Source organism: Aotus nancymaae, unplaced genomic scaffold (assembly GCF_030222135.1).
Source record: "Aotus nancymaae isolate 86718 unplaced genomic scaffold, 86718_ANA_hifiasm-v0.15.2.pri h1tg000028l, whole genome shotgun sequence".
NCBI classification, from domain to species: Eukaryota; Metazoa; Chordata; class Mammalia; order Primates; family Aotidae; genus Aotus; species Aotus nancymaae.
In genome coordinates this window covers 24,050,034-24,077,803 of record NW_026988441.1, presented here as the reverse complement: position 1 = coordinate 24,077,803, position 27,770 = coordinate 24,050,034, and the positions used below count along the sequence as shown (strand labels likewise).

The 27,770-nt window shown below is 43.0% G+C and overlaps 2 protein-coding genes across 2 annotated transcripts in view; both read left to right on the top strand.

The window, feature by feature from the left end:
* Positions 1-2,592: 2,592 nt before the first annotated feature.
* LOC105726272 (zinc finger protein 724) overlaps positions 2,593-27,770 on the top strand; it is a 42,040-nt gene continuing 16,862 nt past the window's right edge. Inside the window, exons 1-3 of the mRNA XM_012465677.3 lie at positions 2,593-2,678; positions 22,345-22,471; positions 23,286-23,381. Of these exons, the coding sequence (XP_012321100.3) occupies positions 2,676-2,678; positions 22,345-22,471; positions 23,286-23,381 (226 nt within the window). The 5' untranslated portion in view covers positions 2,593-2,675. The remainder of the gene's footprint in view (positions 2,679-22,344; positions 22,472-23,285; positions 23,382-27,770) is intronic.
* The window catches only part of LOC135276758 (zinc finger protein 675-like), a 166,818-nt gene continuing 141,708 nt past the window's right edge, over positions 2,661-27,770 (top strand). The window contains exon 1 of the mRNA XM_064381544.1: positions 2,661-2,678. Within this exon, the coding sequence (XP_064237614.1) occupies positions 2,676-2,678 (3 nt within the window). The 5' untranslated portion in view covers positions 2,661-2,675. The remainder of the gene's footprint in view (positions 2,679-27,770) is intronic.

Below are 27,770 nucleotides of genomic sequence, written 5' to 3'. Positions count from 1 at the left end.
CCTACATATCATGCCCATTGCCAGGAGCTTTTATAGCTGGTACCATTGAGATCCAGATCTATTCTTCAAATTGGAGGTCTGGCTGGCCTTACTTGCTAAGGACCCTAGAAATCTTTGAATGTGACAGTGTGCTAGTTTGGGGCCTATCCTTAAAATGTTTTGAATACTTCTGTTTCTTTTTCAGAATGCTACCATCTTTATGAATAAAGCCCATGTTAACCAGCTGGAGGATAATATACCATGAAGAAGAGAAACAAAGTTCTTCTGTCAACAGTCCCAGAAGCAGAAGTTCATCCCCAGGAGCACAGCTGCCTATTCGACAAGCAACTGATAATACATATCTGAAGGAGTTCAGCTGAGACCAGAAGAATGGCCCCCTGAGCCCAGCATAAATGAGTAACCATCTCAATTATGACCTAATAAGTTTTGGATGGTTTGTTATGCCTTAATAGCTAACTAACTAATGCATGCACCCAGTGCAGATAAAATGCCAGGATATTATGACAGGTTAATTGCCTGTTACCTTCTAACAGTGGGCACCCTGAAGGTACTAATTTTTTATTTTTCATTAGTGAGACAGAGTCTAGCTCTGTCACCAGGCTGGAGTGTAGTAGCACCATCTCGACTCACTACAACCTCCAACTCCCTGGTACAAGTGATTCCCCTACTTCAGCCTCGTGAGTAGCTGGGATTACAGGCACTGCTACCATGCCCAGCTAATTTTTATATTTTTAGTAGAGATGGGGTTTCACTCTGTTGGCCAGGATGGTCTTGATTTCCTGCCTGCCTCGGCCTCTGAAAGTGCTGGGATTACAGGTGTGAGCCACTATGCCTGGCCTCTAATTTTTTTTTTTTTTTTTTTTTTTTGAGTTGGAGTCTTGCTCTCGTTGCCCAGGCTGTAGTGCAGTGAAATCTCAGCTCACTGCAACCTCTACCTCCCGGGTTCAAGCAATTCTCCTGCCTCAGCCTCCTGAATAGCTGGGATTACAGGCGCCTGCTACCACACCCTGCTAATTTATTTTGTATTTTCAGTAGAGACAGGGTTTCATCATGTTGATAAGGCTGGTAGTTTTTTGTTTTTGATTTAACATTGTCTTGTGGCAGGGGGAGGTGGCTCATGCTTGTAATCCCAGCACTTTGGGAGGCCGAAGCAGGTGGATCGCCTGAGATCAGGAGTTCGAGACCAGTCTGACCAACATGGAGAAACCCCATCTCTACTAAAAACACAAAATTGGCTGGGCATGGTGGCACAAGCCTGTAATCCCAGTTGCTGGGGAGGCTGAGGCAGAAGTTGCGATGAGCCGTAAATCACGCCATTGCACTCCAGCCTGGACAACAAGAGTGAAACTCCGTCTCAAAAACAAAACAACAGCAACAACAAAACAATAAAGTTGTCTTGTAAGATAATGCTGAGTAATGCAGAAATACATGTAGACATTTATGCATGTGACTTGTACTAATACTTACACAGTCCCCCAAACCATGAAGGAAAACAGATAACCACAGCCTGATCATTTTAAGTTTGCCTTGAATCTATTTTCTTCATACTTAAACATTAGAAGTCAAGACTGTGGACAGATCTGAAGACACAGCGTTTTCTTCTCCTGTCGCCCCATCACTTTTTGTTCACTGTCTAATCTCTGGAAGGAAGGTGGGGAATAGATGGCCAGTAGTGGTCTAGGTGTGGTTATTTTATTCTTGCTGCCTTCTGCGCTTTCTATGGCCACTATCTATTCCACCCTCGGAACTGAAGAGAGATGTTGGTAAGAAGAGGCTTTCCCCCACTGCTGCAGAAAAAAGATGGTCGGGGCCTTCACTCAGCTTGACATCTGAACTGCACTTCAATGTGGCGGTTATTGGTGATGTGTGGCTACTGAGTGGCTGGAATGTGGCTGGTCTAAACTGCGATATGTTAGAAAGGTAAAATACAGAGTTAGTTTCAAAGATTTAGTTATATATCTATATATTTCATTAAAAATACATTGCTCATATATTAAAATAATATTTTGGATATATTGGGTAAATTAAATTGTTACAATCAAATCCACCTTTTTCTTGTTTCTTTTTAAAGTTTGGCCACTAGAAAGTTTAAAATTCAGATGTGGCTTATATTTTATTTCAGAGGATTGCCTCCTTTTTGAAATCTCAGGCTGCTTATTCAAATGCCGGAAGCAAGGAAGATCGTAAAAGCTGAAATTTAAAAATAATTGTTATTATATATTTTTCATTTGTGAATAGCCATATAGTGTATTATTTATAAATACATGAGAGCTTATACAAGAGTTTAAATGCAAATACCTTCTGGGGTGGGCCTGGCTCACCTCAGGAAGCAAGCCCTGCCTGAAAACGCTGCAGCTTAGGCTGTCACTCTTTCTTCATTCCGCCCAGCACTTGGTCACATCTTCTGTCACTCAAGGCCTGAAGGGGCGGGGCCTTAGACGTTTTCCAATCAGAGACGCTAAGCTTGGAATCGTCCAATCAGGCATGCAGCTGGAGCGGACAGGGCGGCTTCCGGAATTTGGCGGGGCCTTTGTCTCTTGCTGCAGCCGGAGCTTCAGGTTTCGTCTTCCTTCTCTGTGTCCTCTGCTCCTAGAGGCTTATCCTCTGAGGCTTGGTAACCTGCAGGTTTTGAGAGATCCACAGCTAAGACGCCAGGATCCCCTGGAAGCCTAGAAATGGTGAGAGTGCCGGGTCTGACATCCCGAGAGAGAGGGAGGGACTGGTTGAAAAATCAGTGGGAAGTGGTCTTGGCGGACTCAGGCCTCCCCGCAGTCAGCTCCACAATCTGCGCCCCGAGTTCTCCTTGTCCAGCTCGGCCTCAGTCCCCTTCAGCCATAAGATGGCGGCTGCGCTGACAGCCGGGTCACCGGGCGTCCTGTCTCTTCCCTGCGTAGTGACTGTGCCCTGGCCTGGAGCCCTCTCTGGGCAGCTTTGCACCCGCAGCGCTGCGTCTCTCTCAGATTGTACAGGAACCACGGGAGGGTCTTCAGGGGAGAATTCTGAATCCGGGTGCGGGTTCATGAATGGGAAGAGCTTTAGTCCGCCGCCTTTCAAGTTCGTCTTTTCTCCTATTAAAAATATATGGCGGGCCGGGCGCGATGGCCCACTCTTATAATCCCAGCACTTTGAGAGGCCAAGGCGGGCGGATCACCGGAGGCCAGGAGTTCGAAACCAACCTGGCCAACATGGCGAAACTCCATCTCTACTAAAGATACAAAAATGGCCGGGCGCGGTGGCTCATGCCTGTAATCCCAGCACTTTGAGAGGCCGAAGCAGGAAGATCACTTGAGCTCAGGAGTCTCAGGCCAATCTGACCAACACGGAGAAACCCTGTCTCTACTAAAAATAGAAAATTAGCCGGGTGTGGTGGCGCATGCCTATAATCCCAGCTACTTGGGAGGCTGAGGCAGGAGAATCACTTGAACAGGGGAGGAGGAGGTTGCGGTGAGCGGACATCGCGCCATTGCACTCCATCCTGGGTAACGTGAGTGAAACCGTCTCAAAAAAAAAAAAAAGAAAAAAGATACAAAAATTTAGCTGGGCGAGGTGGCTTACGCCTGTAAACCCAGCACTTTGGGAGGTCGAGGCGGGTGCATCACGAAGTCAGGAGTTCGAGACCAGCCTGACCAACATGGCGAAAACCCGTCTCTACTAAAAATACAAAAAAAGCTGGGTATGGTGGTGCGCGCCTGTAATCCCAGCTACTCACGAGGCAGGAGAATTGCTTGAACCTAGGAGGCGGAAGTTGCAGTGAGCCGAGATGGCGCCATTGGAGTCCAGCCTGGGCGACAGAGCGAGACGCTGTCTAAAATAATAATAATAATAATAATTAAATAATAATGATAAATAGCCTGGCGTAGTGGCGCATACCTGTAATCCCAGCTACTTACGAGGCAGGAGAATCGCTTGAACCTGGGAGGCGGAAGTTGCAGTGAGCCGAGATGGCGCCATTGCAGTCCAGCCTGGGCGACAGCGAGACTCTGTCCCCAAATAATAATAATAATAATAAATTGCCAAAATAATAATAATAAAAAAATAATAAATAGTCTGGTATAGCACCTATAATCCCAGCCTCTCAGGAGGCAGAGGCAGGAGAATTGGTTAAACCAGGGAGGCGGAGGTTGCTGTGAGCTGAGATGGAACCATTGCACTCCAGCCTGGTCAATAAGAGAGAAACTCCATCTCAAAAAATAAATAAATAAAAATAAAAATTATCTGGGCTTAGCGAAGTAGGCCTGTAATTCCAGCTATTTAGGAGGCTGAGGCAGGAGAATCGCTTGAACCCAAGAGGCGGAGGTTGCAGTGAGCCGAGATTGCGCCACGGCACTCCAGCTTGGGCGACAGAGTAAGACTCCATCTCAAAAAAACAAAACAAAACAAAAAATTATGGCAATCTCCGCAAAAATATTAAAACAATTTTATCAAAGAGTGGTTCAAAAATTGTAGAGCACCCCTATGGGTTGTTTTTGGTTCATGAGAGGGACTTTAAAGACTTATCGGTAAGGCCGGGCGCGGTAGCTCACGCCTGTAATCCCAGCACTTTGGGAGGCCGAGGAGGGTGGATCACGAGGTCTAGAGATCGAGACCATCCCGGTCAACATGGTGAAACCCCGTCTCTACTAATACAAAAAATTAGCTGGGCACGGTGGCACGTGCCTATAATCCCAGCTACTCAGGAGGCTGAGGCAGGAGAATTGCCTGAACCCAGGAGGCGGAGGTTGCGGTGAGCTGAGATCGCGCCATTGCACTTCGGCCTGGGTAACGAGCGAAACTCCGTCTCAAAAAAAAAAAAAATAATACAAAAAAAAATGTGGTAGATAATTGCTGAGTTATATAGATTCATAAAAATATCATCAGTTCCTCTTCTTGTAGGGTAAATTTCTGCAAGTGAATATCTGTTCTATATCCTATGATCTTGATTTATAAGTTTAATGCTTTTGAGATTGAGTTTCCCTCCTGTCACCCAGGCTGGAGTGCAATGGCTGATCTCTGCTCATTGCAGCCTCTGCCTCCCAGATTTAAGTGATTCACCTGCCTCAGCCTCTGGAGTAGTTGGGAATACAGGTGTGCACCACCACATCCAGCTAATTTTTGTAATTTTAGTAGAGACGGGGTTTCACCAAGTTGGCCAGGATGGTCTCAAACTGCTGACCTCGTGATCCACCCGCCTCAGCCTCCCAAAGTGCTGGGATTACAGGTGTGAGCTACCACACCCAGTCAATGCTAAATTTTATAAGATAAAACTTGGTACCTCCTGGAGATGCTCCCATATGACTAATTATTATTATTATTATTTTTTGAGACAGAGTTTCACTCTTGTTACCCAGGCTAGAGTGCAATGGCGCGATCTTGGCTCACTGCAACCTCTGCCTCCTGGGTTCAAGCAATTCTCCTGCCTCAGTCTCCCGAGTAGCTGAGACTACAGGCACGTGCCACCATTCCCAGCTAATTTTTTTGTCTTTTTAATAGAGACAGCGTTTCACCATGTTGACCAGGATGGCCTCGATCTCTTGACCTTGTGATCCACCCGCCTCGGACTCCCAAAGTGCTGGGATTATAGGCGTGAGCCACCGGGCCCGGCCTTTTTTTTTTTTCTTGAGATGGAGTTTCTCTCTTGTTGCCTAGGCTGGAGTGCACGGGCGCGATCTCAGTTCACCACAAATTCTGCAAGTGATACTTCTGCCTCAGCCTCTGGAGTAGCTGGAATTACAGGCATGTACCACCATGCCCACCTAATTTTGTATTTTTAGTAGAGACAGGCTTTCTCCATGTTGGTCAGGCTGGTCTCGAATTCCTGACCACAGGTGTTCTGCCTGCCTGGGCCTCCCAAAGTTCTGAAACCACAGGCGTGAATCACCGAGCCCTGCCTAATTGTTTACTACATGATTTATAATGGAAATAATAAAGTAATACATTTAGTGTCTGAAAGAAATAGATACTTTTGCTTTTCTCTTTGAAGTATAAAATCTAAGCATCTTTTTTTTTTTTTTTTTTTTTTTTTGAGATGGAGTTTCGCTCTTGTTACCCAGGCTGGAGTGCAATGGCGCGATCTCGGCTCACCGCAGCCTCCGCCTCCTGGGTTCAGGCAATTCTCCTGCCTCAGCCTCCCGAGTAGCTGGGATTACAGGCATGCGCCACCATGCCCAGCTAATTTTTGTATTTTTTAGTAGAGACGGGGTTTCACCATGTTGACCAGGATGGTCTCGATCTCTTGACCTCGTGATCCACCCGCCTCGGCCTCCCAAAGTGCTGGGATTACAGGCTTGAGCCACCGCGCCCGGCCAAAATCTAAGCATCTTAACTTTTGTTTTTCTCTTATGAATACTGTGTTTGAGTAATTTTACTGGGTTTTTCAAACACTTGGCAAAACCTGAGTGAATAACTGACATGGCAATTAAAGCTTGAACCCAGTGACTCCAAGCTAAGGCTAACAGGGAGCCTGCAAAATGAGGTTACTGAACTCCCAGTTAGCCGGGCGAGGTGGTGTGTGCCTGTAGTCTTAGCTACTCTGGAGGCTGAGGTGGGAGGATTGCTTGAGCCCAGGAGTTCTGGGATATAGTGCACTATTCCGATGGGGTGTCCACACTAAGTTCGGCATCAATATGGTGACCTCCCGGGAGCAGGGGACCACCAGGTTGCCTAAGGACTGGTGAACTGGCCCGGGTAAGAAACGGATGGGCTGGGCACGGTGGCTCACGCCTGTAATCCCAGCACTTTGGGAGGCCAAGGTGGGTGGATCACGAGGTCAAGAGATCGAGACCATCCTGGTCAACATGGTGAAACCCAGTCTCTACTAAAAATGCAAAAAATTAGCTGGGCACAGTGGCGTGTGCCTGTAATCCCAGCTACTCAAGAGGCCAAGGCAGGAGAATTGCCTGAACCCAGGAGGCGGAGGTTGCAGTGAGCCGAGATCGCGCCATTGCACTCCAGCCTGGGTAACAAGAGCGAAACTCCGTCTCAAAAAAAAAAAAAACGGAGCAAATCAAAACTCCCGTGCTAATCCGTAGTGGGATAGTGCCTGTGAATAGCCACTGCACTCCAGCCTGGGCAACGTAGCCAGACCCTGTCTCTAAAAAAAAAAAAAAAAAGAGTGAGAGGAAGAAAGCCCAGTTAGTTCTTCCTGGGGAACCTCCCCTGCAGATATCCCAGTCTGCTCACCCCAGACATGGAAGAAGCCTTTATCTGTAGAGAAGCTACAGAGCCCTGGAAAGCTGAGGACCCACAGACAGATACAGTTAAGAGGAACGGGAATGAAAGGATCTTAGTGACCATAACATTGTTCTTGCTGTGAGGCAGTTTCTAGACTTTTAAAAATAAAACAGATTTATATATATAAAAAAAGTTAGGCCAGGTGTGATGGCTCACACCTGTAATGCCAGCACTTTGGGAGGCTGAGGTGGGTGGATCTCGAGGTTAGGAGTTTGAGACCAGTTTGACCAACATGGGAAAACCTTGCTCTACTAAAAATACAAAAATTAGCCAGTCATGATGGCACGCACCTGTAATTCAAGCTACTCAGGAGGTTGAGGCAGGAGAAATTATTGAACCTGGGAGGTGGAGGTTGCCATGAGCCGAGATCACACCACTGCACTCCAGCCTGGGTGACAGAATGAGACTCCTATCAAAAAAAAAAAAAAAAAAAATTATAAAATTAGCCAGGCGTGGTAGTGGGCGCCTGTCATCCCAGCTACTCGGGAGGCTGAAGCGAAAGAATCGCTTGAACCCAGGAGGCAGAGGTTGCAGTGAGCTGAGATCTCGCCACTGTACTCCAACCTGGGTGACAGAGTGAGACTCTGTCTCAAAAAAAACAATTTCAAAGGAATTGCAATAGGAGGAAGTACCAACTATAAGATCTTTAAGGATCGCCAAGTTTAAGCAGACAAGCGTATCTTTTTTTCATGGGAAGGAGCAACCAAGATTAGAAACAAAGTGGGTGGGAAATGGCAAATGATGGGTGAAAAAATCAGGTGCTAGTTTTATCCTGAAGTCAGCATGTTCTTATAAGCAACATATAATGGGATTGTATGTTGGCTCAGACTGAGTGTAGCCCAAAGTTGAGGAGCTATGGGAAGGAGATTAACTCTGAAGTATTTTATTTTGACAACTAAAGACAAATTCAGCTGATTTTTCTAAGAGAATAAGAAAAAGGGCAAAATCTATGTCTGGCCAAGTGATAAGTATGAAAAGAGTGCACCATCTACATCTTAATGGGAAGTGTGTTTAACTGTTTCTGGAGCATACAAAAGAGGGAGGATTTTATTAATTATGGCCATTTACCAGGATTATCTATGTGCTTCATCTTTCCCCACCTCTTTTGTTTTATGTGTTTCTTCCATTTGACTTTTCCTGGGTTGCATCTTTTATAATAATCTGGTCAACATAACTTCAGTGTTTTTCTGAATTCTGTGTATAGCTCTATTAAGTTATTGAACTTGAGGAAGTTTATGGGAGTCCTGGGTGAATTTTTTTTTTTTTTTTTTTGAGACGGAGTTTTGCTCTTGTTGCCCAGGCTGGAGTGCAGTGGTACAATCTCGGCTCACCCCAACCTCCTTCTTCCGGGTTCAAGTGATTCTCCTGCCTCAGCTTCCAGAGTAGCTGAGATTACAGGCATGCACTACCATGCCCAGCTAACTTTGTATTTTTAGTAGAGACAAGGTTTCTCCATGTTGGTCAGGCTGGTCTTGAACTCCCAACCTCAGAAAATCCACCCGTCTCGGCCTCCCAAAGTGCTAGGATTACAGGCGTGAGCCACTGCGCCTGGCTGAGTCCGGAATTTTTATAAAGTAGCTCATAATGGGCTCGTAATTTGGAAGTGTAACTGGACTCATGGGGTTTGTTACTGACATCTGTAGTAAGAACAGTATTTTGATATCAAGCCCTGAATCAGGGTCTGTGCTGACTCTGAATGATGTCAGAATTTAAATGTTAGACAAAGAATTGGTGTGCGAGAGTTGCTTGGTGTTCAGCAAATTCTGTAGATTTTGTGCCAGAATAAAAATACCATGGAGGCCTGGCCTGGAATAAAACTGAGGGTCTGGGAATGGGAGGCTCTGCTCCCCTGCACACTGGATGTCACACTGCCCATTGTTTTCTGATTCCAGGTCTCTTAGACTGAGAGAGGACTGAAAACTTAGAGGAAAGGAGCTCTGGTGACAGACCTCCTTTTTCCACAGCTGCCACCACAGGATTCTCACACACTCACAGTCATATCCACTAGACACTGATGCATCCACACCCCTCTCAGGACTAGGAACCACCTTCAGGAACTTCACCACAGCATTTTTGATTCTAACATTTCTTGCCAAAATCTTACAAAAGTGTCTACGTGTCTCCTGTTGTATCTCCATTCTCCAGACACTGAATCTGCAGCAGCAACCTGTTTTCTCCACTAACTTAGAGTTCTGGACCACTTGTTCATAATCTCACGTGCCTGCACGGACCCAGAAATAAATAGCACAGACCAGTCTTCCAGCCTACATATTGCACTTACCCTTTGAGTTTTCTCCTTTTAACTTTTAATTTTAGTTCAGAGGTACACATGCAGGTTTATTGCATTTACATAGGTAAAATTGTGTCATGAAGTTTGGTATAGATTATTTTTTCACCAAGGTACTAAGCATAGCACCAAATAGGTTTTTTTTTTAATTAAATTAAATTTTATTTTTTTGAGATGAAGTTTTGCTCTTGTTGTCCAGGCTGGAGTGCAATGGCACTATCGTGGCTCACTGCAGCCTCCACCTTTTGGGTGCAAGTGATTGTCCTGCCTCAGGCTTCTAAGTAGCTGAAATTACAGGCACCTGCCACTATGCTCGGCTAATTTTTATATTTTTAGTACAGTTGGGATTTCACTATGTTGGCCAGTCTGGTCTTGAACTCCTGGCCTCCGGTAATCTTACCTGCCTTGGCCTCCCAAAATGCTGGGATTATAGGCGTGAGCCACCGCGCCTGGCCCAAACAGGTATTTTTAAATCATCTTTGTCTTGTCAACTTCAACTAGGCCTTAGTGTCTGCTTTCCCCCTCTTTTTGTCCATGTATTCTTCTTCTTATTTTGAGAGAGAGTTTTGCTCTTGTTGCCCAAGCTGGAGTGCAATCATGCAATCTTGGCTCACTGCAACATCTGCCTCCCGGGTTTAAGCGATTCTCCTGCTTCAGCCCCCTCCCCGTGAGTAGCTGGGATTACAGGCATGGACCACCATGCCTGGCTAATTTTGTATTTTTGGTAGAAATGGGGTTTCTCCATGTTGGTAGTGCCGCAAAGTGCTGGGATTACAGGCGTGAGCCATGGCACCTGGCCCTTGTTTTTTTTTTTTTTTGAGACAGCAGAGTCTCATACTGTTGCCCAGGCTGAAGTGCAGTGGCACAATCTCAGCTCACTCTAATCTCTGTCTCCTGGGTTCAAGTGATTCTCCTGCCTCAGCCTCTCAAGTAGCTGGGACTATAGGTGCATGCTAACACACCCTGCTAATTTTTGTATTTTTAGTAGAGATGGGGTTTCACCATGTTGGCCAGGCTGGTCTCGAACTCCTGACCTCAGGTAGTCCACCTGCTTGGACCTCCCAAAGTGCTGGGATTACAGGCATGAGCCACCATGCCCAGCCCATGTGTTCTTTTTATTTAGTTCTTAAAAATGAGAATAGTGCATTTGGTTTTCTCTCTGCCTTTTCTTTTTTTGAGGAGTTTTGCTCTTGCCTGGGCTGAAGTGCAGTAGTGTGATCTTGGCTCACTGCAACCTTTTCCTCCCAGGCTTAAGCAATTCTCCTCCCTCGTCCTCCTAAGTAGCTGGGATTACAGATGTGTGCCACTGTGCTTGGGTAATTTTGTATTTTAGTAGAGATGGGGTTTCACCATGTTGTCCAGGCTGGTCTCAAACTCCTGATCTCAAGGAATCTGCCTGCATTGGCCTTCAAAAGTACTTGGATTACAGGTGTAGCCACCACGCCCGGCCTTTCTACATTGGTTTTCTAAAAATAACTGGCTTAGTTTCATCCATGTGACTGCAAATGACATGATCTTGTTCCTTTTTTATGGCCACACAGTATTCCATGCTATTTATCTGTTATATTTTCTGTTTTTTTTTTTTTTTTTTTTTTGAGACGGAGTTTTGCTCTTGTTACCCAGGCTGGAGTGCAATAGTGCGATCTCGGCTCACTGCAACCTCCGCCTCCTGGGTTCAGGCAATTCTCCTGCCTCAGCCTCCTGAGTAGCTGGGATTACAGGCACACGCCACTGTACCCAGCTAATTTTTTGTATTTTTAGTAGAGACGGGGTTTCACCATGTTGACCAGAATGGTCTCAATCTCTTGACCTCGTGATCCACCTGCCTCGGCCTCCCAAAGTGCTGGGATTACAGGCGTGAGCCACTGCGCCCGGCTGTTTTTTGTTTTTTGAGACGAGTTTTACTCTTGTTGTCCGGGATGGAGTGCAGTGGCATGATCTCGGTTCACCACAACCTCCGCCTCCTGGGTTCAAGGTAGGAGTACCTCAGCCACCTGAGTAGCTGGGATTATAGGCATGTACCACCACACCTGGCTAATTTTTTTTTTTTTTTTTTTTTTAAAAGATGGGGTTTCACCATGATGGCCAGGCTGGTCTTGAACTGCTGACCTCAGGTGATCCACCCACCTTGGCCTCCCAAAGTGCTAGGATTACAGGCGTGAGTCACCACGCCTGGCCTAATTTTGTATTTTTGGTAGAGACGGGGTTTCTCCATGTTGGTCAGGCTGGTCTCTAACTCCTGAGCTCATGTGATCTGCCCGCCTCATCCTCCCAAAGTGTTGGGATTATGGGGGTGAGCCACTGCACCTGGACTTTATTATATTTTCATTAAAAAAATTTTTTTTTTCATTTTATTTTACGAAAAGGGTATCATTCTGTACCCAGGCTGGAGTGCAGTGGCGTGATCTTGGCTCACTGCAGCCTCAACATTTTGGAATCAAACATGGCCTCCTACCTCAGGCCCCCAGGTATCTGGGACTACAGGCACACACCATCATTTCCACCTAATTTTTCTTTTAGTATTTTTATGGAAATTGGATTTAAGTTGCCCTGACTGGTCTCAAACTCCTCAGCTCAGGCAGTCTGCCTTCCTCGGCCTCCCATAGTTCTAGGATTACAGGCATGAGCCATAGTGCCTGGTTGGTATGGCCATTTTAACGATATTGATCTTGTCTGTTCATGATCATAAAATAGTTTTGTATTTGTTTGTGTCATCACTGACTTTTTTTTTTTTTTTTTTTTTGAGACGGAGTTTCGCTCTTGATACCCAGGCTGGAGCGCAATGGCGCGATCTCGGCTCACCGCAATCTCCGCCTCCTGGGTTCAGGCAATTCTCCTGCCTCAGCCTCCTGAGTAGCTGGGATTACAGGCTCGCGCCACCGTGCCCAGCTAATTTTTTGTATTAGTAGAGACGGGGTTTCACCATGTTGACCAGGATGGTCTCGATCCCTTGACCTCGTGATCCACCCGCCTCGGCCTCCCAAAGTGCTGGGATTACAGGCTTGAGCCACCGCGCCCGGCCGTTGACTTTTTTTTTTAATAGAGATAAGATTTCACCATGTTGGTCAGGCTGGTCTCGAACTTCTGACCTCAGGTGATCTGCCCACCTCGGCCTTCCAAAGTGCTGGGATTACAGGCGTGAGCCACTGCACCCAGCCATCATCACTGACTTCTTTGAGGAGTGTTTTGTAATTGTTGTAGAGATCTTTCACCTCCCTGGTTAGCTGTATTCCTAGATACTTTATTCTTTTCGTGGCATTTGTGAATGGGATTTTTTTTTTTTTTGAGACGGAGTTTTTGCCCTTGTTGCCCAGGCTGTAGTGCAATGGCGCAATCTTGGCTTACTGCAACCTCCACCTCCCGAGTTCAAGCCATTCTCCTGCCTCAGCCTCCTGAGTAGCTGGGATTACAGGCATGCACCACCACGTCCAGCTAATTTTGTATTTTTAATAGACGAGTTTCTCATGTTGGTCAGGCTGGTCTTGAACTTCCAACCTCAGGTGATCTGCCCACCTCGGCCTCTCTAAGTGCTGGGATTACAGGCAAGAGCCACCATGCCTGGCCCTGGAATTGTGTTTTTGATTTTGCTTTTGGCTTGGATGTTGATGGGTAGAGGTTCTACTTAATTTCTGTATCTCAAAACTTTGCGGAAGTTTTTTTTGTCAGATTAGAGAGCATTTCTGCCAAGAGTATAAGGTTTTCTATATATAGAATGATGTCATCTGAAAACAGGGATAGTTTGATTTTCTCCCTTTCTGTTTGAATGCATTTTATTTTTTTCTCTTGCCTGATTCTCTGGCCAGCACTTCCAATTCTGTGTTGAATAGGAGTGGTGAGAGAAAGTGTCCTTGTCTTGTGCCAGTTTTCAAGAAGGAATGCTTCCAGCTTGTGTCAATTTAGTATGTTGGCTTTCGATTTGTCATAGATAACTCATTATTTTGAAATATGTATCTCCAGTGCCTAGTTTGTTGAGGGTTTTATACATGAAAAATGTTAAATTTCATTGAAAGTTTTTTTCTGCCTCTATTGAGATAATTTTTTAGTTCTTTAGTTTGGTTTATGTGATGAATCAGATTTATTGATTTTTGTATGTTGAACCAACCTGCATTCCAGTGATAAAGTCTACTTGATTATAGTGGATTAGTGTTTTGATGTGCTGCTGGATTTGGTTTGCCCATATTGTGTTTAGGATTTTTGCAGCAGTGTTCATCAAGGATATTAGCCTGAAGTTTTCTCCTTCATTTTGTCTCTGCCAGGTTTTGGTATCAGAATGATGCTGTTATGTAATGAGCTGGGGAGAATTCCCTTCCCTTCCTAATTTTTTGTATTAGCTTTAGAAGATATAATATTAGCTTTTCTTTTTCGTTTGGTAGAATTCAGATGTGAACTTTCTGGTCTTAGGGCTTTTTTGGTTGGTAGGCTATTTATTACTAATTTAGTTTTAAAGCTTGTTATTGATCTATTCAGGGCTTCAACTTATTATTTGTTCAGTCTTGGGATAATTTGTCTAGAAATTTTCCTTTAGGTTTTCTAGTTTTTATGTATAGTGGAGTCCATAGTAAACTTCAGTAGCTATTTGTATTTTTGTGGGGTCAGTGGTAATGTCCCTGTTATCTTTTTTTTTTTTTTTTTAAATGAGATGGAGTCTTGCTCTGTTGCCGAAGCTGGAGTGCAGTGGTGTGATCTTTGCTCACTGCAGCCTCTACCTCCAGGGTTCAAGTGATTCTCTTGCCTCAGCCTTTTAAGTAGTTGGAATTACAGGCATATGCCACCATATCTGGCATAATTTTTGTATTTTCAGTAGAGATGAGGTTCTACCATGTTGGCCAGGCTGGTCTCGAACTTCTGACCTTAGCTTATCCACCCGCCTTGACCTCTTTTTTTTTTTTTTTTTTTAAGAGATGAGGTTTCACCATGTTGGCCAGGCAGATCTCAAATTCCTGACCTCAAGTGATCCACCCGCCTCGGCCTCCCAAAGTGCTGGGATTACAGGCATGAGCCACCATGCCTGACTGCTGTTGTCATTTTTTTTCTTGAGGCAGAGTCTCACTCTGTCACCCAGGATGAAGTACAGTGGCATGATCTCGGATCACTGCAACCTTCATCTTCCTGGTTTAAGCAATTTTCCTGCCTCAGGCTCCTGAGTAGCTGGGATTACAGGTGTGCACCACCACACCCGGCCAATTTTGTATTTTTTTTTTTTTTTTTTTTTTGAGACGGAGTTTCGCTCTTGATACCCAGGCTGGAGCGCAATGGCGCGATCTCGGCTCACCGCAATCTCCGCCTCCTGGGTTCAGGCAATTCTCCTGCCTCAGCCTCCTGAGTAGCTGGGATTACAGGCACGCGCCACCGTGCCCAGCTAATTTTTTGTATTAGTAGAGACGGGGTTTCACCATGTTGACCAGGATGGTCTCGATCTCTTGACCTCGTGATCCACCCGCCTCGGCCTCCCAAAGTGCTGGGATTACAGGCTTGAGCCACCGCGCCCGGCCAATTTTGTATTTTTAATAGAGACAGGGTTTTGCCGTGTTGGGCAGGCTGGTCTCCTGACCTCAAGTAATCTGCCTGCTTCGGCCTCCTAAAGTGCAAGCATTACAGGTGTTAGCCACTGTGCCTGGTCAAGATTTGGCTGTTACAGGAGAAAATATAAATTCCAGTAAGAGTCTTTATTTTCTTACCTCATAATAAGGGAGGATATTTTGTTCATTTTTTTTTTTTATTGAAGCATTTCAATTATATGTAGATATTCTCTGCTTTTTTGAAATATAGGTAAATCATATTATAGCTAAAGAAACATTTTGTCATTCTTTCTGATTCGGGATTGTCTTTAGGACTTCAGAACAATTGCAGGGTTTTTGCTTTGGCAAAGGCTTTTTTTTTTTTTTTTTCCACTTTCAGTCTCTGAATGTAGATACAGATTTGTTTGGATTAAAGCTCATATTAAGAGCACACAAAAAGTTGAGCACAAAGATAGGATTAAACTTAGCAATACAGAATGATAAAGACTAAAAGATGCTGAATAAATTTCTTTGAAAAAAAACCTGATTATCCAAGGTAATTATCCAATATTTGCAGGCTGAAGTACTTACAGTGCAAAAGCAAGAACAGTTCAGTGTATAAATTGAACAGTGGAGTCTGTAGTTATACTTTGGTTCCTATTTATTACTTCAAAACAATTAGCATGTGTTTGTGGACAACTTGCATTCATATAAATTATGCTGTATTTCCTGTTTTTTTTCAGACAAGAGTCTTGCTCTGTTGCCCAGGCTGGAGTGCAGTGGTGTGATCTCAGCTCACTGCAACCTCCGTCTCCCGGGTCCAAGTGATTCTCCTGAGTAGCTGAGGTTACAGGCGCCCGCCATCATGCCCGGATAATTTTTGTATTTAGTAGAGACGGGATTTCACCATGTTTGCCAGGTTGGTCTTCAACTGTTAACCTCAGGTGATCATCTTGCCTCAACCTCCCAAAGTGCTGGGATTACAGTCATAAGCCACTGCACCTGGCCTAAATTATATGGTATTTTCTACAATAGTATGAATATAAGACCACAATATTTATTTTGAGTGAATTTCTTAAATAGTCATTTTAGTATTATTCATACAAGTAAAGTTTTTTTTTTTTTTGAGACGGAGTTTTGCTCTTGTTGCCCAGGTTGGAGTGCAATGGCTTGATCTTGGCTCACCGCAACCTCTGCCTTCTGGGTTAAAGCGATTCTCCTACCTGAGCCTCCCGAGTAGCTGGGATTGATTACAGGCATGCGCCACCATGCCCAGCAATTTTGTATTTTTAGTAGAAACAGAGTTTCTTCATGGTGGTCAGGCTGCTCTTGAACTCCCAACTTCAGGTGATCCACCTGCCTTAGCCTCCCAACGTGCTGGGATTACGGGCATGAGCCACCACGCCTGGCCTGAAATATGAAGTATTTTAACTAAATTATGGCTAAAGAAAATTTTTTAAAATTCTGTGTTATTACTAGTATGTTAAAATCATTTATACTTAGATACTTATATCTAACATCCAAAAATTCACTACAAAATTGTTATAGTAGATGTTAGTCTGACATGAGTATTAATTTACCCAATAGAGATAATTACAGGTAAGCATGATTTCAGTATCTATTATTTTTCTAAACTTGAATGCTGCTATTATAGTACAAATAAACATCATGGGTGATGTGGTCCTGCAAAAAATATAACAGCTTTTAAGTTAGTTATGTTGTAAGCTCAAATATATTTGTGAAATATATAAACAAAGTCAGATTCCAGTTCTTCATCAAAAAGTGTTGGTGAAGCCGGGTGCAGTGGCTCACACCTGTCATCCCAGCACTTTGGGAGGCTGAGTCAGGCAGATCAGGAGGTCAGGAGTTTGAGACAAGCCTGGCCAACTTGGTGAAACTACATCTCTATGAAAAATACAAAAAATTAGCCAGGCATGGTGGCATGTGCCTGTAATCCCAGCTACTCGGGAGGCTGAGGCAGGAGAATTGCTTGAACCCAGGAGGCGGAGGTTGTGGTGAGAAGAGATCATGCCATTGCACTTCAGCCTGGGCAACAGAGTAAGACTCATCTTAAAAAAAAAAAGTGTAGGGCTGGGCGCCGTGGCTCACGCCTGTAATCCCAGGACTTTTGGAGGCCGGTGGATCACCTAAAGTCAGGAGATCAAGACCATCCTGGCCAGTATGGTAAAACTCCGTCTCTATTAAAAAAAAAAATGTGTTGACGGCTGGATGTGGTGGCTCACCTCTGTAATTTCAGCACTTTGGGAGGCCAAGGCAGACAGATTGCTTGAGATTAGGAGTTTGAGACCAACATGGCTAACATGGTAAAACCCTGTCTCTACTAAAAATACAAAAATTAGCCAGGGGTGGTGGTGGGCACCTGTAATTCTAGCTACTCAGGAGGCTGAGGAAGGAGAATTGCTTAAACCTGGAAGGTGGAGGTTGCAGTGAGCTAAGATTGTGCCACTGCACCCCAGCGTATATGAGAGAGCAAGACTGTCTCAAAAAAAATTAAAAGGTGCTGGTGGAAACTGTCACATGTATTCCAATATAAATCCCCTATTCGGTGGCTAGGAGATGAGAGAGCAACAGAGATAAAAGAGAAACGTTATAAAATTTTGCTGAGAATGTGTTCCCTTTCTTCCTAATGTTCATGCTTCTCATGCTGAGAGTAGGTGTGCAGTTTGGGTATTTAGAGAGACATTTCAGGGGAACATTTTCTGGCTAATTTGATTAATTTTTTTTTTTTTTTTTTGAGACAGAGTTTCACTCTTGTGGGCCAGGCAGGAGTGCAGTGGTGCAATCTCGGCTCACCGAAACCTCTGCCTCCCAGGTTCAGGCAATTCTGCCTCAGCCTCCCGAGTAGCTGGGACTACAGGCAACTGCCACCACCACACCTGGCTAATTTTTTGTATTTTTAGTAGAAACAGGGTTTAACCTTGTTGGCCAGGATGATCTCGATCTCCTGACCTTGTGATCCGCCCACCTTGGCCTCCCAGTGCTGGGATTACAGGCGTTAGCCGCCCAACCCGGCCTTAACTTAATTAATCTTATATTTAATCTGAGTATGTTTTTAAAGATGCTCTTGTTTTTTCTCAATATAATTTTGCTAAGATAAGGGCTGTTTTTCTCTCCAATGCTTTGGGTGTTTCAGAAGCCCTGTTACTATCCCATAGTGTCTATGAATGAGGTGAGTTGTCACAGGGAGAACTGTTAAAGCTATCTCTGTCCAGACTCATGCTGAAAATCCAGCAGTATTTTTTGCATGTCACCATTATAAAGTAGAAACTGAGGCTGAAACACTACTCCCATTCCCATTATTGTGGAGGTGCAATTTTACCGAGGAAGCCTGCAGGCTCTCCTCCTGCATCTCAGGCTTCTTTCTCTGATGTGGGACTGGAGTGTTGCTCTGGCAATTTTGGTTCACATAAGATGAGAACTTCCAGCTGTGAGCCCCATGGTAGGAGTCAAGAGAGGACACTGACTATCAGGAAAGGGCAAGCGGAATGCTCTAGTCTAGTGCTCAGGGGGTAAAGAGCCATTGCTTTAAAATGTAAATAGCTAAGAAGATAACACCCTAAGTTGCAAAATTACCTCCTGTCATGAGGATGTGAAAAGTTTAACTTTGTCATTGAATATAACCAATTAGCATACATGGATTACCTCCCCAATTACCAGGTGAAAATTATTTTACTTGTGGACTAATGACGGGAGTGCCTTTTTGTCTTTGCAAGCTCTTGAGAATATTGACTGTGATGCATGTCACATTGTGGTTTAATTGTGTAATCAAACAGTTTATTTTCTGTTCTGTCATTTTGGAGTTTCTCTAGAGCTGGAGAAAAATTTTCTTGTAATTATATTTTCTAGACACTGTCTAGAATTATTAGGCAGATATAAACACATAAGGTTCCAGATAAGCTTCACTCCAAGAGGAGTGAAGCCTCTCAGGCTTCCAGTTACCTCAGATTTCTACAAATTTTACAGGGTAGCAGTCAGCCATTTTACTCAATACTCAAATTATATGGCCAATTACTAGAAATCTCTTGTGTCTTCTTCACAGGTTCTGTTTATTGTTTTGTATGGACACATTCATGTTTTAATTTTAAGTGTCTCATATGACTCTAAGGTAAGGCCAGAATCAAATACGAGGGGTTCAGGATACATTAATGAGAGTTAAGTTTTACTTTTCCACTGAAGGGTGGTCACAGGGCCTGTTCTGTTTGGGTTTGGTAGGGACAGGGCAGTGTGACCCATATTTCCATTATTGTAGCAGAAATTGCTGCTGCCTGTGGCAGGAAAGGAGAAACTTACATTTATATTTTCATTGTTTCTGAATCTTTTCTCATATAAGGAACAGAAATGGATGAACTTTTTCTGAGAGTCTTAGTCCGTCTGCCTGTGGGTGTAGTGGTAGCATATAAACAAGTGGTCCTGACACTTTTAAAGATACATTCTTGAGATGCAGGTGTAATTTGTCCAGAAAAATCTCATCTGAAAATAAATCTGAGAAGGAGGAGATAGAGGAAAAGGGGACATTTTTTCAGCTAAACTTGTCTCAGATCAAGAGCTGTGTCCATTCTGCCTCTTGGTATGCTATACATTTAGTACTTGCAAACCTTGACTTCTGTACTTCTGTTTTTTTCTCCCTAATGAGTTTGTTTTAACTACTTTTTAAAATTCTTATGATAATGAAGGGTCTCTGAAAAATATTTCTTTCCTGTGTATCAGAGCCTTCTCTAAATTTTCTGCCTTATAGCTTGCTTTTCTTTTTTCTCCAGGTTGGCCAGCCTGGTCTTGAACTCCTGACCTCAGATGATCCACCTGCCTTGGCCTCCCAAAGTGCTGGGATTACAGGTGTGAGCCACCGTGCCCAGCTACCTTACTGCTTTTTATATGCCTTATAAAATTCTCACCATTAATTGATGATCTGCAGCATTAAAAATGTTCTTTTTGTGGTTGTTGAACATGGAAAAGTGTGGATACTCAAGATTACCATTGGAAAAGCTGGGATCCTTAGTAAAGATGGAGAACATGTAATGTTGAAGTTCCGTTTGTGTTTGCTATTAGTCCTGTGCAGAACAGAATAAAGAAAATGCTTATTTAAAGAGGATGGCATTTATTACCCAGAAAGTTTTGAAAAAAATTATCAGGACATACCTGTTCTAGGGTGCTAAATAAAGACTATTTAAAATCACTACTAAAAATTACAGAACAGGCCAGGCGCAGTGGATCACGCCTGTAATCCCAGCACTTTGGGAGGCCGAGGTGGGTGGATCACGAGGTCAAGAGATCGAGACCATCCTGGTCAACATGGTGAAACCCCGTCTCTACTAAAAATACAAAAAATTAGCTGGGCAAGGTGGCGCGTGCCTGTAATCCCAGCTACTCAGGAAGCTGAGGCAGGAGAATTGCCTGAACCTAGGAGGCAGAGGTTGCGGTGAGCCAAGATCATGCCATTGCACTCCAGCCTGGGTAACAAGAGCAAAACTCCATCTCAGAAAAAAAAAAATTACAAAACATAGCTGGGTGCGGTGGCTCACACCTGTAATCCCATCACTTTGGGAGGCTGAAGCAGGCCAATCACAAGGTCAGATCGAAACCGTCCGGGCTATCATGGTGAAACCCTGTTCTACTTTTTTTTTTTTCTTTTTTCCTGTCTCTACTAAAAATACAAAAACTTACCTGGGTGTGGTGGCATGCACCTGTGGCCCCAGCTACTAAGGAGGCTAAGGCAGGAGAACTGCGTGAACTTGGGAGGCTGAGGTTGCAGTAAGCTGAGATTGTGCCACTGCACTCTAGCCTGGGTGACAGAGAGAGACTCTGTCTCAAAAAAAAAAAGAAAAGAAAAATTAACATAGAAAATACCTGTATCTTGAACTTTGCATACAACTGATGTTTCAGTATGATTGAATTTGGACTATAAATTACTTATTGGTAGCAATATTCCAGCATCAATGCTGGTCCTTCTGTGTGCTTTTTAGCACATCATAAAAATTTGTCCTATTACAGTTGATGCTAATGATTCACTTGGTTAAAGTGCTCTCTAACAGATTTTTTACTCTAGAATTGTTTTTCTCTTTATGAAGCTGATATGCATAAATCATCAAATTTAATCTGGCAACTGCTCTTCTCTCAAGGTTTCTTTGCATATATCTGTCTTTGGAAAATGAAGACTTTCATCCCTCTTTTTTATAGGCCATAAAAAATGGGGGGAAAACCCCAGGTTCTTTCACTTACTGGATGTTTGATAAAATATTCTTTTTAGGGCACAATTATTGGTATTACTTGTGAGCTTGTTGAAAATTTAGCAACTCAGACTTTATTCCATACCTTCTGCCCCAAAAAAATGGCATAAAAAGATCTCCAGTCCAGTTTATTTTATATATTAAAATTAGAAGCTGGATGTGGTGGCTCATACCTGTAATCCCAGCTTTGGGAGATAGAGGTGGGTAGATCACGAGGTCAGGAGTGTGAGACCAGCCTGGCAAATGTGTTGAAACCCTGTCTCTACTAAAAATACAAAATAAGCCAGGTGTGGTGGCACACACCTGTAGTCCCAGCTACTCAGGAGGCTGAGGCAGGAGAATCGCTTGTACCTGGGAGGCAGAGGTTGCAGTGAGCCGAGATGGTGCCACTGCACTCTAGCCTGGGTTACAGAGCGAGACTGCGTCTCAAAAAAAATTGAGATGTACCTTCTAACTCAACAAGTCTTTTTCATCTCAAAAATATACAGAACTCATTCATTCTGTATAATGTAAATATAGCACTCAAAAATGTACATACTATGTTCATGCCCTTAATTTTATAGTTTATTATCCAGAAAATTATCATATATAAACTGATGTTGTGGATCTTATTCCACTCTTCTCTCATAGAGAATATAGCAGAGAATATTTCTGTGTTTAAAAACATTTTATTTGGATAATTTCCATCACTTTATAAGTCAGAGCCAGTTCTCTTTAGAATTTCATTTCAGCCGGGCACGGTGGCTCACGCTTGTAATCCCAGCACTTTGGGAGGCCGAGGCAGGTGGATCACGAGGTCAAGAGGTCGAGACCATCCTGGTCAACATGGTGAAACCCCGTCTCTACTAAAAATACAAAAAATTAGTTGAGCACGGTGGTGCGTGCCTGTAATCCCAGCTACTCAGGAAGCTGAGGCAGGAGAATTGCCTGAACCCGGGAGGCGGAGGTTGCGGTGAGCCGAGATCGCACCATTGCACTCCAGCCTGGGTAACAAGAGCGAAACTCCGTTTAAAAAAAAAAAAAAAAAGAATTTCATTTCAACTTGAGTCAAATTCAAAATTTTTCCCATGGCCAGTTGGTAAATGTATGTATGTATGTTTTTCAGAGACCACTGACATTTATGGATGTGGCCATAGAATTCTCTCCAGAGGAGTGGCAATGCCTGGATACCACACAGCAGAATTTATATAGGAATGTGATGTTAGAGAACTACAGAAACATGGTCTTCCTTGGTGAGAATAACTTCAATACACAATTGCTAATATACCCTAAAGATTTTCTTTTATTTGTAGAATGTTTTTTGGTAATTTATCTTGGCATAAATGAGTATCAGATTTCTATTTTTAAGAAAATTGTCGGGGCCACGTGCGGTGGTTAATTAATGCCTGTAATCCTGGCACTTTGGGAGGCCTTGGCAGGTGGATCACCTGAGGTCAGGAGTTCAAGACCAGCTTGGCCAACATGGTGAAACCCCGTCTCTACTAAAAATACAAAAATTAGCAAGGCATGGTGGCACATACCTGTAGTCTTAACTACTTGGGAGGCTGAGGCAGGAGAATCACTTGAACTCCAGAGGTGGAGGTTGCAGTGAGTTGAGATGGCACCACTGCATTCCATCTCAAAAAAAAAAAAAAAGAAGAAGAAAGGAAAGAAAATCTTGGGGATTTGTCAGTGTAGGAAAAAAAATTTCAAGATGTTTCATCTTGATCTGAACTTTTTACTTTCCAGATCTGTATCCTTTACTCTAAATTAGTGTTAATTCCAGAAATTTAGTGGCATAAAATATTGTTTTCTGTACCTTAAAATCTAATTGTCATCACCAGTTTTTCATTCAGTGTACTAAGTTTAGTAAAATTAAGAACCTACAAATTAAAAAAAAAAAAGAACCGACAAATTTAAAACATTTTCTAAATATCTAGAAATATTTCTGTTTTAAATTGGCATTTTATAATTAATTTACTGGAATATTCTACTACATCCTCTTTACTGAGCACATTATTTGGAGAATATGAGCAACATTCATGTTACTTATTTTTAATGAAACAGGTATTGCTGTTTCTAAGCCAGACCTGATCGCCTGTCTGGAGCAAGGCAAAGATCCCAGGAATATGAAGAGACAGGAGATGGTGGCCAAACCCCCAGGTAGGTGAGAGTGAATACAACAGACGACACAGATGAGAGGTCCAGATGTCAAGGAGAAAGTCAGTTTTTGAAATATGATTTGCGAGCTGTGCTCCAAGGTAGATAGTTTCAGAGAAGCCTGACGTTTATAAGTTTACAATGAGAGCCAAAATCCCCTTTATGGCATATACAAGACTGCAAGATCTGCTTTTTTTTCTTTTTTGAGATGGAGTTTCGCTCCTGTTACCCAGGCTGGAGTGCAATGGCGCGATCTCGGCTCACTGCAACCTCCGCCTCCTGGGTTCAGGCAATTCTCCTTCCTCAGCCTCCTGAGTAGCTGGGATTACAGGCATGCACCACCATGCCCAGCTAATTTTTTGTATTTTTAGTAGAGACAGCATTTCACCATGTTGACCAGGATGGTCTCGATCTCTTGACCTCGTGATCCACCCGCTTTGGCCTCCCAAAGTGCTGGGATTACAGGCGTGAGCCACCGCGCCCGGCCAAGATCTGCTTTTTTAATGTTGGGGTGGACACATAAATATCTGTGTAATTTTAAGAAACTCTGTTAAGCTATTTTTAAAGTTTTCTTTCTGCATCATGTCTGAAATGTGTGAGTAGTGGTTTCTGTTTCTTTTTTTTTTTATTCTTTTTTTCTGCAAATTCCGTCCTGTTTTGATTACTATAAGAATTTATTATTTTATTACTATTATGTCTTCACAGAAACTACTGTGAAAACAAATACCACAGTAGTTACTGTGGTATTTTGATAAGGTATGGAATTTTGATAAGGAGTTTATTGAATGTGTAAATCACTTTGGATAATATGGCACTTAAACAATATTCTTTCAACCCATACACATAAAATATTTTAAAATTTGTGTTTTTTCTAATTTCTTCCATTGATATCTTGTATCATGTATTGTAAAGGTTTTTTAGATCCTTGCTTAAATTTGTTCTAAGAACTATATTATTTTAATGCTATTGTTAATAAGATTGTTTTCCTCCTTTATTTTATCAGATAGTTTAAGTGTATGGAATCATATCTTAAAAATGTATGTTAATTTAATATTTGGCTAATTTACTGAGTATATTCATTAGTTTACACATGTTTAAATGTACTGTGTATGATTTTTTTTTAATATATGAGATTATATGATCTACCAACAGCAACTTTTTACTTATTTGTCTTCAATGTTAATGGCTTTTTAGAAATTATTTTGACTAATTCTTTTCCCCATACTTTTAGTGTTATGTTAAAATAGAAGCATTGACACTGGGCACAGTATAGTTTTGCATTGGTGTCTGTGAATTTGAAGAAACAAACATCTCTTCAAGTTTTTATAAACTGGTTTCAGTAGGTAAACATCTTGTGTTGGCCCCCCAGGATAATGAGATGCCCTCTAGATTTGTAGTGAAGAGGGGTTGTAGGTTGCTCGCAAAGCTGCTGGGTCTGCATAATGGTTTACCTTTAGTTGGCTTGTTACAAGGGGCTTGTGTAGTTGTAAATTTTATTTTATTTTGGACAAACAGTATCCTTCAGGACTGATCTGTAGGGCATGCACTAGACAGGTTTCCGTTGTCAGGTCTGCATATGGTGAGCCTTACATCAGGACATGATTGTGTATAGCTTTCACTGAGTATCAAAGAGGATTTTCCCAGGTCCCTGTGTGGGTTTCTATGTAGGCAGAACTGGCCATGAACTATGGACCAGAGAGCTTGGACTGAGTTATGGAATTGCTTCAGGGACCACAGTAAAGGCTAAGGTCTTGCAAACTTGCCTGCATGGCTATAAATTGGTGTCTTTCTCCAGACCTCTGGAAGGGCAGGACATTTCCCAGATGTAGACTGGGAGGAGTTTGAGATGGTTACAGGATAAGTTCAGATTTCTCAGTGGGACCAACTTGTGTGGGCCCCTTTTTAGTCTGTAGCCAAGAAGAGAGGTCCTATAGTTTGCCACCTGAATGAAAGCCTGACTTCTGAAAAGGATGCTCCTCAGTCTTAGGCTTTAACAGAGTTTCACAACTCCCTCCTTGGATCTCAGAGCTCTCCTTTTTAAAACATTTTTTATTTTTATTTTTTGGAAATGGAGTCTCATCTCTGTCACCCAGGCTGGAGTGCAGTGGCTTGATCTCGGCTCACCACAACCTCTGCCTCCTGGGTTCAAGCGATTCTCCTGTCTCAGCCTCCCGAGTAGCTGGGATTGCAGGCATGCATCACCAAGCCTGGCTAATTTTTATATTTTTAGTAGAGACGGGGTTTCATCATGTTGACCAGGCTGGTCTTAAACCCCTGACCTCAGGTGATCCACCCTACTGAGCCTCCCAAAGTGCTGGGATTACAGGCGTGAACCAGCATGCCTGGCTAGATCTTGCTGCATACCCCAAGTCAGACTTGAAATTTTGGCCTGAAGCAATTCTTTAAGCTCAATGTACCATGTAGCTGTCATCACAATTGTGAGCCATGATCATAAAACCTTTTTTTTTTTTTTTTTTAAACATAAGACGGGGTTTCACCATGTTGGTCAGGCTGGTCTTGAACTCCCGACCTCAGGTGATCCGCCCACCTTGGCCTCCAAAGTGCTTGGATTACAGGCGTGGCCCAGCCCATAAAAACATTTTTGTCAAGGATGGCTGACAAATTTTTTTGCTGTCAGGGGATTTAAAAAGTCACCTTTTATTTTTCCATCCTATTGATATCACTCTATTCATTTTACTTTCTACTTTCTATTTCAAATTTGTCTCTAGTTTTGGATTCACACATTTAGGACAGTATGTTAGAATTTAAATGTTATGCTCGAAGCAAATTAGATACTTAGTAAGCACTCTATTTACTAAAATAGTTACTTATAAATTTCTTTGCTGCAGGCAAAAAGGAATTCTAGAATTTACACCCAGTTTCTTTAGCCTATATCTAAATAAAAACATAATTTATTCCCAAATATTTGTTTAATGTATATCAGAGGCTTTAATTATATTCTGGAAAATATATTTATTTATTTATTCTGAGACAGAGTCTTGCTCTGTCACCTGGCTAGAGTGCAGTGGTACGATCTCGACTCACTGCAACCTCCCACTCCCTGGTTCAAGCTATTCTTCTGCCTCAGCCTCCCGAGTAGCTGTCAGCATGCCCAGCTACTTTTTGTATTTTTAGTAGAAACGGGATTTCACCATGTTGGCCAGGATGGTCTCCATCTCCTGACCTTGTGCTCTGCCCGCCTCAGCCTCCCAAAGTGCTGGGGTTACAGGTGTGAGTCACAGCACCTGGCCTTCTTTCTTTATTTTGAAATTAGCAACATGAGGCTATTCTTTGCTTTTAAATTTGATTTTTTTTTTTTTTGAGGCGGAGTCTTACTTTCTTCCCCAGGCTGAGTGCAGTGGTGTGAACTCAGCTCACTGCAGCCTCAGCCTCCTGGGTTCAAGTGATTCTCCCGCCTCAGCCTCCTGGGTTCAAGTGATTCTCCCACCTCAGTCTCCTGAATAGCTGGAATTATAGATGTGTCCTATCACGCTCGGCTAGTTTTTTGTATTGTTAGTAGACATGGGGTTTGATCATGTTGGCCAGGCTGGTCTCCGAACTCCTGACCTCAAGTGACCCACCCATCTCAGCCTCCCAAAGTGCTGGGATTACAAGGTGTGAGCCACCACACCCAGCCTGCTTCTAAATTTGAATTACCTCAGTTTCATTTTGTATATGAATAACATTTAAAATACGAAAATTACCTCTAGTTTTTATATTGCTAATTTAGTAAAAGTTTCTCATTAGAATCTTCTATTAATGTTTATACTGCATTTTCTCTGACATTTTACTGCTATACAGTTCATGCCAGTGATTCAAAATACCTGGCTTTCATGAGTACACGGTTACAGTCAAATATTGTGGTTATCTAGACAAATTTTTTTTAATGCCACATCAATGTTGCATACCAGAATTTATGAGTAAGCATTTTCCTTATTATTATGTTGCAGTTGGTTTTATTTTTATTTATTTATTTTTTTGAGACAGAGTTTTGCTCTTGATGCCCAGGCTGAAGTGCAATGGCGCAATCTTGGCTCACTACAACTTCCGACTCCCAGGTTCAAGTGTTCTTCCTCGGCCTCCCTAGTAGCTGAGATTATAGGTGCCCGGCACCATGCCTGGCTAATTTTTTATAGTTTTAGTAGAGACAGCGTTTCACTCTGTTGGCCAGGCTGGTCTTGAACTCCTGACCTCAGGCAATCCACCCACCTCAGCCTCCCAAAGTGCTAGGATTACAGGCGTGAGCTACTGTACCCGGCTCATCACACTTTGTTAAATAATGAATATACATTTCCTTTGTGTGAGAGAACCACATTTGTGATTTGAAGTTAATTTTTGAAAAGATTTGTAATTCTGTAGTTTTTCAGTTCTTCTAAAAAAATTGTTGTAAAA